Source organism: Penaeus chinensis, chromosome 2 (assembly GCF_019202785.1).
Source record: "Penaeus chinensis breed Huanghai No. 1 chromosome 2, ASM1920278v2, whole genome shotgun sequence".
Classification (NCBI taxonomy): Eukaryota; Metazoa; Arthropoda; class Malacostraca; order Decapoda; family Penaeidae; genus Penaeus; species Penaeus chinensis.
In genome coordinates this window covers 31352463-31364962 of record NC_061820.1, presented here as the reverse complement: position 1 = coordinate 31364962, position 12500 = coordinate 31352463, and the positions used below count along the sequence as shown (strand labels likewise).

Genomic DNA, 12500 nt, shown 5'->3' with positions numbered 1-12500 from the left:
GCATGCTATTGACAAAAATAGTGAAGTTACCCCACATTCATTATTTTTTTTTTTTTTTTTAAGATTGTCATTTTTTTTTTTTTTTTTTTAAGGTACTTCCTATTTCTGGCAACTCATCCTATATGCAAGAACTGAATATGAAAAGAAAGAAATGTCCTCTACTGTAAACTCGTGGAAATACGTAAATACGTAGCCTCCGCGGCATAAAATAACCGGTTACCAGGATAACAATTTAAATAACATTTCTCGTCTTTAACCCGGCACACAAGAACCTCCTTACATAACGCCCACATTTCGAATCTGCAAACTTCCCCATCCAAGAGCAAATAATGAACATAGAATCTACGTTAGACCACCATAACACAGTTAACTGAAATTTCCAACTTCCAAAAACGACTTATTTTATTCACATCGTCTGCTCCGGACCCAATCAGCTGAGATCCGCCGCCGATTTTTAAATTTCGTCTTTTTATAATCTAATACAACATTACTTGCACCCTCTTCCACAGAGTCTATTGTAAACCTTCATAACAATAACTCAAGCATAGTTAATTAGTGATTCTGTCCTTAGAAATGGGTTAGTTTAGTAATAATTACCGTGATGTCCTCGCATGATACTGTGTTGGTCGCGGCCATGCTTGCGTTCGTCCGAATGCGCCAGATTTACTGACTTCGGCTTCTGCTGAGAAAAATAAACTCTAACATTCCTTAAATTTTATGCATTATTCATTATCTTGGAATTTTTATTTTTTGTATGATATGGTCTAAATGTATAAATGATGTTATATGATTTTTAAAAATCCCTTTTGGATCCTAGATTTGATGTCATTCGGGGATTAAGACGTACTGGGTCGCCTAGTAGCTAAAATGAATAATAAGAAAGTTGACTTTAACAATAAATTTAATTTGTATCGTAGAATAAAAACTCGTAAGAGACATGAATATTCTTCATCGAAATTCTACTTAGCATATTTTTTTGTTAATTAGACAATTTGAGATAAAGAATATTCATTTTTTCTGCATCGTATCAGTTAGCAAATTGGCATAAGTTATAGTGTTCAAAAGAAAAAAATATTATTTAAATGCTTATGGAAGGTTATATTACGAAGAGCAATGGCAATTTACTATAAGCGATACATAACAAACCTGATCAAAACTTATGTAACCCATATTTTCATTTCTTTCTCATCTTATGACTTGCAAACTCGTTACACCAGCCTCAACATCCAAACCTAATACGAAAAAGAAAATGACCCGTACTAAGTATAAATTAAATAAATAAATGAATAAAAGTCTGCATAAGATACACAAATGTATCCTTTCTTTGGAAAACATTCCTGAATTGCTGCATATTAATGCAAATCATTCGAAAATTAGAGGTTGACTCCTTGAACTAAAAGGCAAATGTTAAGTTATCGATTACTGACTTGGACATGAAAAATCTTTATACTGTTATAACAATAAAGGTATTATGCAATAGCTTCAATATAAGACACGTGATCTGTGATGCATTTGCCGCTTCATGTAAATATGATCTGATCAAGTTATGATTAACAAAGTTACAGAATATAACGAAATAACCAAGATGTAACGTAAGAAGAAAGACAATTTATAAGTAGATTACATATTTTATGTATTTCTAATGTTGATAGAAAAAATGGCATCATTTATTTAGAAGAAACACCTCGGGTTATTTATTGTTAAGATTTTGCATCAACTTAATCTCAATTAAACTTACTGTGCTTATTCTTCTCAGATACAGTTTAAAATGTGGATTTATGACTGCAAATACTTAATATCCCACAGACACTTAGACAATAAATGCAAAAATATCACTGGAGACTATTGAATAAACTGTCTAAAAGAAGAACAAAATTCATCACTTTTTCATATTCAGCATGCAGACCTGTCATTCTCTCTCTCTCTCTCTCTCTCTCTCTCTCTCTCTCTCTCTCTCTCTCTCTCTCTCTCTCTCTCTCTCTCTCTCTCTCTCTCTCTCTCTCTCTCTCTCTCTCTCTCTCTCTCTCTTCTTTTCTTGTTTAATCCAAGAAGGTATGATTTTGGGATTTTCTAGATTCATATTGGCCTGTATGTACAACTGACTGCTGTATATAAACATAAACCCGACATTTAAAAAGAAGGGAACGAACAAACGAAATGCAGAAATCGGCGAAGCAAAGTTCGTTATCTCAGATACTGTAAAATCGGGGAATAAACGTTAAACTTTACAATTACAGGGGGAAAATCATTTAATGCCCAATGCGTTATAAAAGGAAATAACCTCGATGAGCATGGAAAATTACCGTGACGTTTCGAACTCGCCAAGAGTTATTTATCAGACAAACAAATAATCATTATGGCTTAATGTTTGTTATTTATTCGTCTCATTGATGAGTTCGAAACATCACGCTCATTCTAAATTCTTACTGGCTGTGTTTCATATTATGCTTTAAGATATTACACAGGTTTTTTGCAAGTCATGCACACTGCTTATATTAAGTCGAATATTCTCTCTCTCTCTCCTGGAGGCGCAGGAAGTCCAAGCTGGATCAAAGCTCACGAATGTGTGTGTGGAGACAGCAAGATCCATGTCAGCGGTGATACAGGCATGCGGATAGGATTGTCTGTTCCTGTTAGTAGGAGGTCGTGATCCTGAAGGGGCCTTGATATAAATTATGAAAGTGAAGCAATGAAGAAGAGTTAAATTATCCAATATGAATAAGTGAAATGAGAGAATAAACATGAATCAGTAAGCCTGTATTTCATACCAGGGCTCGGCCATCTTGCTAGAGACGGCCTGTGAACGTGTTACATTTTCTTGCCCGTTTTTTTTTTTTTTTCTAATTATGTGACAAGCTTGGTCAGGTACGAGTTGCAAGCCATGTTACTGACACTAATTCCAAGGTCTATATAAGTACTACTTATAGATCTTGACTAAGTCTACCCTCCCGAATACGAACCGATGGAGTACGGGAAATAATTTTACACACTTTAATGAATTTTGGTCTTGAATCTTTTCAGTTTTTATTAATTATGATATCACCATTAGATATAATCAAAACACTGGTATTCAGAATGAGGATAATTTTAATGATAATGCTAAATTTGACGATTATAATAACGATGTAACGGTAGTAGTAGTGATTTTACGATAATACGGTAATATAATGATGGCAATGATAACGACATGCAATTTTATGCTATCTGTGCATAATCAGGTGAACCCTTTATGAGAAGAAGAAACTAGAATTTCTTCGTTTTTCTTAAACCGGGTACATTCATTTATATTTATATCTATATTTACATTTCTATCTGTCCATTATTTATTTATCTACATATTGTTTATTTAACGATATGTATATCTATATGTGTACATAAATATATATATGTATATATATATATGAATGTATGTATGTATATGAATGTCCAGCATTATAAGAAAAAGACCAGTCGCTCCCAAACAGTATGCACGAAACTCCCATCCCCCCAAAAAAGTTACACTTCCTCAACCTCACCAAAAAAGTAACATTTTCTCAACTTCCATCCCTCCTAATAGGTTACAATTCCCCAACTCCCTGAGCCCCCAAAAAGTAAGTTACAATTCCCCAACTGCCCCTCCTAAAAGTTACAATTCCCCAACTTCCCCCTCCAAAAATTTTACAATTCCCCAACTCCTTTCCATCCCCCCCAAAAAAAAGTAAATTACAATTCCCCAACTCCCCCTCAAAAAAAGTTACAATTCCCCAACTTCCCCCTCCAAAAAAATTACAATTCCCCAACTCCTTTCCATCCCCCCCAAAAAAAAGTTACAATTCCCCAACTCCCCCTCCAAAATAATTACTATTCCCCAACTTCCCCCTCCAAAAATATTACAATTACCCAACTCCTTTCCATCCCCCCCAAAAAAGTTACAATTCCCCAACTCCCTTCCCTCCTAAAAAGTTACAATTCCCCAACTCCCTTAGCCCCCCAAAAGTAAGTTACAATTCCCCAACTCCCCCCCTCAAAAAAAGTTACAATTCCCCAACTCCCTTCCCTCCTAAAAAGTTACAATTCCCCAACTCCCTTCCCTCCTAAAAAGTTACAATTCCCAACTCCCTTCCCTCCTAAAAAGTTACAATTCCCAAATCCCCCTCAAAAACAAATTACATTTCCCCAACTCCCCCCTTCCAAAAAAGTTACAATTCCCAACTCCCCTTCAAAAAAATTTACAATTGCCCAACTCCTTCCCTCCCTCAAAATAATTGCATTTCCCCAACTCCCTTAGCCCCCCAAAAGTAAGTTACAATTCCCCAACTCCCCCTCCAAAAAAAGTTACAATTCCCCAACTCCCCTTCCAAAAAAAGTTACAATTCCCCAACTCCCCCTCCAAAAAAAGTTACAATTCCCCAACTTCCCCCTCCAAAAATTGTACAATTCCCCAACTCCTTTCCATCCCCCCCTCAAAAAAGTTACAATTCCCCAACTCCCATAGCCCCCAAAAGTAAGTTACAATTTCCCAACTCCTTTCCATCCCCCCCTCAAAAAAAGTTACAATTCCCCCACTCCCATAGCCCCCTAAAAGTAAGTTACAATTCCCCAACTCCTTTCCATCCCCCCCTCAAAAAAAGTTACAATTCCCTAACTCCCATAGCCCCCCCAAAAGTAAGTTACAATTCCCCAACTCCTTTCCACCCCCCCCCCCCACCCTCCAAAAAAAATTACAATTCCCCAACTCCCCCCTTCCAAAAATGTTACAATTCCCCAACTCCCTTCCCTTCACCCCCTCCCCCCCCCCCAAAAAAAAGGTCTCTCTCCCCAACGGCCTCGCCAATCTGGGTCGCGTCAGGGCTGCCCGGGTGCTGGCGGCGTAAGCGACCCGCGAACCAAAACAAGAAGGAGTGAGTCGAGTCGTGACGAAACCTGCCTTGCTGTGATGAAGATTGAGTGGAGGTTTCTCTTTTGAAGGTTTTTGCTCCCTCTCCGTGTTCTTGTGGGTTAGGTTTGCAAGGGATTTGGAGGGTTCTATTATGTGGTGAGGGGAGATTTTGAAGTTGAAGTTTGTTTGTTTTTGTTTTTTTTTAATGGGGTTAGAGGGAAGGTCTTTTTGGGAAGGACGATTGTTTGGAGACTTTTTTGTTTTTTCTTTTCTAACGATACCGGTCCAGTTAGAAAACTAGGATATTTTTTTTTTTTCCTCAAAACTTCTTATCGGTTTAAGGAAGGAAGCCATACAAACTCAACTGATGAAGGATTGTTTTTGCCTGTAATATGTCGTCAAGATTTTGGTTCCTTCAGTTAATGTTACCTTGAGTGATGCACGAAGATAGAGGGAAATGGAGCATAAGAATAAATTAATAAACAGTTACAGCTGGAGCAACCTCCTGTTTACCAGGAGGTTGCTTGGTAACTACACACTTACACAGCTAGAGTTCTTAATGTTACGTTTTTTTGTAAGTTGGCATGAAGTGCTAATTAAATGGGGGGTACAGAATAAATAGAAGGTAGGATTTGGATTTTGGGGTTTGCATGATTGCCTGGTTTTGTGACTCTGGAGGGTGCGTCGCTCTCAGTAACAAATACTGCTTCATTCGGTAATGTTTATGGCTTGCCAGAGTGCCCCCAAGGTTGTCAGTTGAAGTAATGGTACTTGGTCTGAGTCACTTTGTTAACAGTTACCAAGACTCGCATATTTCCTGAACTGATCATGTACGATGCAAAAAAGAACAGATTCGGGCATATTACATTGTGAATAGTAATAATAAAAATTATCATTGCAGGGCTTGATGACTTTGTAAAATATGAAATAAAATTACTGTTTTTTTTTAATGTTCCTATGGTGTAGCTTCAGTTATTTTATGGGTAATCTAAGAGATAAACTTTGTTGCTAATGTTAAAACATATGAATTGCATTTTATTAATCTTGGCAACATGCAGTATTTTAGCCTGTTGAAACCATATTTAATGTTACTGGGAAGGTATGTTATATAGTGTATCAAGGCAAGTGTAGAATAGATATAAATGTACTGGAAATGATACACTGCACTAATAATTTATACCAAAGGTTCTAAGGAGGTGACACTTGCATCCAATGACTTCTGTCATAATAGTAGCCATTGACCTACAGTTCTCAAGAAAAAGCAGTATTTACATAGATCAAGAATGAAATTGGTTCAAGTTGTTTGTGTTGGATTTTGCATTTGGATAGAAGATAGGTAGATAAAAAAAGATATATATACATATATAGTTATAAAAATCTATCTCTATATATATATATATATATATATCTATATTTAAATATGTACATGTATATCCATCTATCTATCTATCTATCTATCTATCTATCTATCTATCTATCTATCTATCTATCTATATATCTATATATCTATATATCTATATATCTATATATCTATATATCTATATATCAATATATCAATATATCAATATATCAATATCTATATATCTATATATCTATATATTTGTATCTATGTATATATGTATATATGTATGTATGTATATATGTATATATGTATATAAGTATATATGTATATAAGTATATATGTATATATGTATATATGTATATATGTATATATATATGTATATATGTATATATGTATATATGTATATATATGTATATGTATATATATATATATATATATACACATACAAATACATATGAATACATATATATACATATATATACATATATATATACATATATATATATATATATATATATATATATATATATATACATGAAAGATCGAATAATGCAATACCGCATTGTTATATATCTATATCAATGCGGTATTGCATTATTCCATCTTTCATATATATACACCTCAGTATATCTGACTTCGGTTTCGAATTTCTAAATCAATTTCCACCGAGTGCCCATGGGGAGTGTGTGTAAAACCTCACTACCATTACTCATGTATGAGTAGATAGGTAATGTGTATGGAGCTAGTTAGATCCTAATTGCACACTCCTTTTAGTGGGTCGTGTGGCATGGTTGGTTTAGTACTGGCCCTCCAGTCTCAGACCCAGAGTGACCTAGGTTCGAGGCCAGGTCAGGGAGGATTGTTATATATATATATATATATATATATATATATATATATATATATATATATATATAATAATAATAATAATAATAATAATAATAATAATAATAATAATAATAATAATAATAATAATAATAATAATAATAAAAGGATGACCAAATTACTTTTTTTCTTACTCTGCTGTCGTAATTTTCTAATCTCTTGCGCTAAACAAAATAAAGAGTCGTTTGACTTATACTGGTGCTGATGTTACTGTAATGTCATATAGAAATAATAATAATTGGTGGTCATAAAATATCGACATTCAATTTATTACCTTAATCAGATAATACCTGCATTTTGTTGACAGATTTTTTATCTTTGATACATATTCTACTGCTATTGCTTGGTCAGATGTAACTAAGACTTCCTGAAAACTTTATGCCCAAATCATAATTTTCATCCTTCCATTCAACAGGTTATGAGTAGTGGACCATCATGGGCAGGAGGGCCAGCATGCCCCCAGTGGCCATATGTAGGACCGGGTAATGGTCCGCCACCACAATGGGGTGCTTCAGCAGGTGGAATGCACCAGTACCCTCACAACCAGCCACCTCCTGTAAATGCTCCACCACAAAACTGGGCAAACGCTCATGGACCTCCTCCTATGTATGGAGCACCAAATCAAGGCATGCCTGAAGCTGCTCCCCCTGATCACTATGCTGTAGCTCCTCAGACCTCCATGCCAAATCAGTATAATGTTCCCCAGCACAGTGTACCCCAAGGCCCTCCCTCAGGCACCCCCTCAGGCCTACCATCTAATGGACATTTTGGTCCCCCTCCAGTGAGGTCATGTCCTGGACCTGTTGGCATTCCTCAATGCCCCTCAGTTGTCACATCTGGACCCCTCTCGCTTACGCAGTTTCCACCTCCAGGGCCTTCACCTGGCCCACCTCCTGGCCCAGGCTATGTTGGAACCCCCATGTATGGGTGGGGAGTGTCTCCTCCTCCTTCTTCACAAATGGTGCAGACTGGCCAGCCTCCCCCTGGCTCTGCTTGGGGTGGTGTCAGCCCAGGGGATATACATCACCAGACGTGGCAGGGCTCTGATTGGGATTCAGAGAGACCTCATAGACCTCACACTGAAGACCTTTCAACTAGGTCTGGTATTGACCGGAGTGGCGTGCCATCAAGAAACAGCTACCGGGACAATAGCAGAGGGAGAGACCATGATTCCTCTATCCATGGACAAGACAGGTCTTCTCAAGTTTCTTCAAGGTCAGGGTAAGCTTGACTTTGCAGTTTGTAGAATTTTGTGCAAAATCATGATTTTGTGTGTACTATTTGAAATTTGATATTTACCTCCTCTTTAGTGAAGAGCATTTTATTTATTCATTATTATTATTTTCTAAAAGTTAAAACAGTATAAAAAATCAAAATTAAAATGGAAGACTATTAATCACTTGTATATGACCATAGGTATGAAGATGATCTTTGTAGTATAGACTCAAGATACAAGGAGAGTAGAAGCTACTCTGATGCTTACTCTAGCAATGGATGGCGTGATAGACACGGCAGGAGGAGGAAAAGATCAAGAAGTCCCTCTGACTACTCATCTAGAAGAATAGAGTCTAGAAACCGCACAGAGCCTCGAAGGTGCTCAAGGGATTCTCGCGAAAGGTGGGATATGTGTATGAAAGTAAAGAGTAATAGTAAGATACTGCACAACTAGTTTCTGCCATAGTTTAGAGGTTGATATTTTATGTCAAATTAGCAACATGCATATGTGCTATAAAAGCAGATATTGTTGATGGGAAACCATTTTAATTTCATAAGGGTTTGTACTCCTTCTCATATCTCACATTTTCATGTGCCATACTAATTCTTGATATATTTTATTGATTTAATTTACACATCAGCACATGAGCCATGATAGATATAGTAGTATATAAGATATAGTAGATATGTCAGTATACAATTTATAATTAAAAAAGAATATGGAAACAATCTTTGTGTTATTTATTCCAGATCTCGGTATGACAGTGATCGTAAAGAACGGTATTCAAGGAGTCCTGGATCTCATTCTCGTTCAAGTTCTCGACCTTTGTCCCCAGAAAGGAAGAGGTAAGTTGTTGGATTGAAAAAGAGAGAGAAAATTCAGAATGAATGAATGAGGAAGTATGTAAGTTAGGATTGAGTAATGTAGTGAGTGGGTTCATAGGTGTATGTATGTATGCATCATCGACATGATAAATCCCCAGTGCCAAACTTAGCTTCAAGCAAACGGAATTCCTTTTTTAGATCACGTCCCTCCTGGAGCCCTGACAGACACAAGTCACGAAGCCCTATCAAAGAGATGGGTGGTAAAAGAAAAAAAAGGAATGCAGTGGACCTCCCCCCCGAAGAGAAGGAGGAATGCGAGCCCCTGCCAACTATACAGGAAGAGGAGAAGTCTAAGCCAGTGTCTAAGGAGGAGGAATTAGAGGAAGAGGAGGATGTGAAGGCTGCGTGGGTGCGCTCAGCTCCTGCCGATCTTTATTACCAGCGTGATGAGAAGTAGGTTTATCTTTTTCTTCTTCATCTTCCTTTTTACATCACCTCTTGATGTTTCTAATTGTAAAAGATTCATTTAGATTTTTGAAGTGCTTCTTGAAAAGATCTATCTATTTTTCATTATTTTCATTTTAAAAAATCTCCTTTCATTGTTGTTATGTACTGCTGAATATTATAAATTTTGAAAGAAGAGATTTACCACAGGTGGCCATTATATATACATAACTGCTATTATATTTTTAAGATTTACTCACATTTATTTTCATTAGTTCTATTTATGGTATATTTATATTAACCTATGGACATGCAGAAGCATTTTTGCAAAAAAAAATTCTGACACTTGAATTTATAGGAGTCCATTAGTAATGCGTGCAACGAAGAAGCTAATGTCGCTTTGTGAAGTGGTTGAAGAAAAATTGATAATGAGGGGTACTAAAATACGAGAAGAAAAGAGGAAAGCAAGGGAAAAGAAGGAACAGCAAGAACAGCATCAGGCAATAGGTAAGGGTATTTAAAAAAAGCGGAATTGAATATTTTAAAGATTTTATATTTCATATCCTATATAAATGGCTGGGCTATTTAAACTGAGTGGTGCAACACTTGCTTTCAGAGGCTTTGGCAATCAGTGTTTCTTTATTTAATCATCAATCCAAATCTACTCCTAAGTATGTATAAATATTGTCTTTATAATATACAGTCTTTGTTGATATTGATTAAACACTGATGACTGTTTTATTTCTCAAATTAAGCATGCAGAAATGGATGTTTGAGCCTTAAAAAGGACAAAACCAAGGAACAAGATGGAGAGACCAAAGAATCACCAATGGAGAATATTGCACCAGAAAACAGTACCAGCACAAAGGACAAGGAGTCGGGGGAGGAATGCAACGGCATCGCAACAAAGGAAGCTCAGGAGGATGTGGAGACAGCCAATAATTCCGAGGTTGCTTCTTTGGAGGTGGAGATAGTGAAGAACCCCTCTTCAGAAGGCATGCTTTGTGAAAGTGTAGGAGTTAAGTGTAAGCACAAACACAAGCACAAACACAGGCATATAAGCAAGGAAAACAATGACAAAGATTCAGAAAAGGGCGACAGTAGCAGCAACAGCAGCAGTGATAGTGATAGTGACAATAGCACTAGTAGTGATGATGATGATGATGACAGTGAGATGGACAGAATCGCCAAGGAGCTGGAAAAGAAACGAAACCATCCTGATCGGTTGCATCCAGAGCTGTGGTTCAATGATCCAGGAGAAGTGAGTTCTGATTTTCTGTTTCTAGGTCAAAGAGTTACTTGGTTCCAAGTCTTCGATCACTCTATCAAGAGGGTATCAATTCAGTGCAAGTTTTTAAACCCTAAGGAGTGAAATATGAAATTTGTCAGATGTATGTTGGTAACATAGGCAAAAGATAGTAAAAATAAATTTACAGGGTAAATTTTCCTTTTGTTTATTATAGAGTTTCCTCCATCCACTTCATTCACATACCTCTGCATTTTCCCATCATTTAGGTTTTTTTTTTGTTGATCAATTTTTGGTACTAAAATATGTTAGATTTATTTGGCAATGAAAGCTTCCCATGTTATGTGAAGTTTCCCTTCTGTACATTGAAGATTATTGAAAAAAAAGCCAGTTTTACATAGCACAGAATAGTAAAATCTTACTTTTATATATTCCTAAACAGTATTTTTACTAGCCAACTTTTGCATAGACAGCTATTAAGAAACAAATCACAGCATGAATGACCTCTTCTTATGCTTGCATTCTTATCTTGTTTTCTCCTTTGCAGATGAATGATGGACCTCTCTGCCGATGCTCCTTGAAGGCCCAGCGTTCTGGCATCCGTCACGGGTATTATGTTGGAGAAGATAGCTTAAAGCCATGCGACCCCTGGACAAATAATGCCGATCATCTTCACCATTATCTCATCACAATATCTCCACCCACTAATTTCTTGGTAGATTGGCATGACTCATAGTTTTGTTTGATTAATAGTAACTTAGAGTAAACCATGGTAATACTCTATAATCTATAGATTTGGCTGTAATACTCGTGTGTTTGGATTATTTTGTCAATGAATGAGTGAAGAATATACAATAGATTGTTATTTCAACATGCTATAGTTTGAATAATTAATGTTTACTAAGACTAATCGAAGATTTTTCTCCAACAGATCAAGACTCCTACTGTGATTATGCATGACAGCCATGAGTTTATATTTGAGGGCTTCTCATTGCTATCACACAACCCTCTTGAAGAAGTTCCCACATGCAAGGTCATTCGTTTCAATATTGAGTACACCATCCTCTACCTACAGGAAAAGATCCCCGATAATTTTTGTGTCCGAGAATTGGACATATTCTGTAAGTGATGACAAGTTTCAGATAAATGTTAATGATAACTGAATGTAAATAGCATTTCAGAGAGGATATTTACTGTTGCATAAATGGTTGGCCAAGGGAATGAACCTTTAGTAATAGTTGATTTCATTTACAGATAAGTATCTCTTTACCGAACTGTTGGAACTTGTAGACTTAAACCTCCATGCCATGGGGGATCCGGATGGCTGTCCACGATTCCATTTTATGCCAAGATTTGTCAGGAAGTTGGCAGGTCTGTTGAAAAATATTCAACTAGAAATCATGTTATATGCAAAACTGATTTTACAATTCAGGTTACAAACTTTTCATACTGATAGTGTAGGTTATGGTATTAATGCTTGAATATTATTACAGATAATGGCAAGGAGATTCTTTCAATGAATGAAGTGTTAACATACTTGCTCAAGAATAGTGGGCCACTTGTGCAACCAGAGGACTTGGCACAGCTTTTGAGTATGTCCCAGTATCAGTGGCAGAATTATGCTGATCAGCTGAAAGGTATGCAATTGTGTAATCCCCCCCCCCCCCCCACACCATCTTTTCTTT

General features: G+C 36.5%; 2 protein-coding genes across 5 annotated transcripts in view; one reads left to right on the top strand and one right to left on the bottom strand.

Moving 5' to 3' along the window:
* LOC125031745 (protein MIX23-like) overlaps positions 1–697 on the bottom strand; it is an 8746-nt gene extending 8049 nt beyond the window's left edge. The window contains exon 1 of one of the 2 annotated variants that reach the window (XM_047622676.1): positions 598–697. In XM_047622676.1, coding sequence (XP_047478632.1) covers positions 598–636 — 39 coding nt within the window. In that variant the 5' untranslated portion in view covers positions 637–697. The remainder of the gene's footprint in view (positions 1–597) is intronic. The other variant, XM_047622684.1, reaches the window with a different exon arrangement.
* Positions 698–4821: 4124 nt separating this feature from the next.
* LOC125029971 (ribonuclease 3-like) overlaps positions 4822–12500 on the top strand; it is a 23455-nt gene continuing 15776 nt past the window's right edge. The window contains exons 1-11 of one of the 3 annotated variants that reach the window (XM_047620187.1): positions 4822–4947; positions 7501–8300; positions 8502–8702; positions 9051–9146; positions 9324–9578; positions 9928–10076; positions 10325–10830; positions 11363–11530; positions 11747–11936; positions 12070–12186; positions 12309–12452. In XM_047620187.1, coding sequence (XP_047476143.1) covers positions 7504–8300; positions 8502–8702; positions 9051–9146; positions 9324–9578; positions 9928–10076; positions 10325–10830; positions 11363–11530; positions 11747–11936; positions 12070–12186; positions 12309–12452 — 2623 coding nt within the window. In that variant the 5' untranslated portion in view covers positions 4822–4947; positions 7501–7503. Of the gene's footprint in view, positions 4948–7500; positions 8307–8501; positions 8703–9050; positions 9147–9323; positions 9579–9927; positions 10077–10324; positions 10831–11362; positions 11531–11746; positions 11937–12069; positions 12187–12308; positions 12453–12500 lie in introns of all 3 variants that reach the window. The other 2 variants (XM_047620170.1, XM_047620179.1) reach the window with 2 other exon arrangements.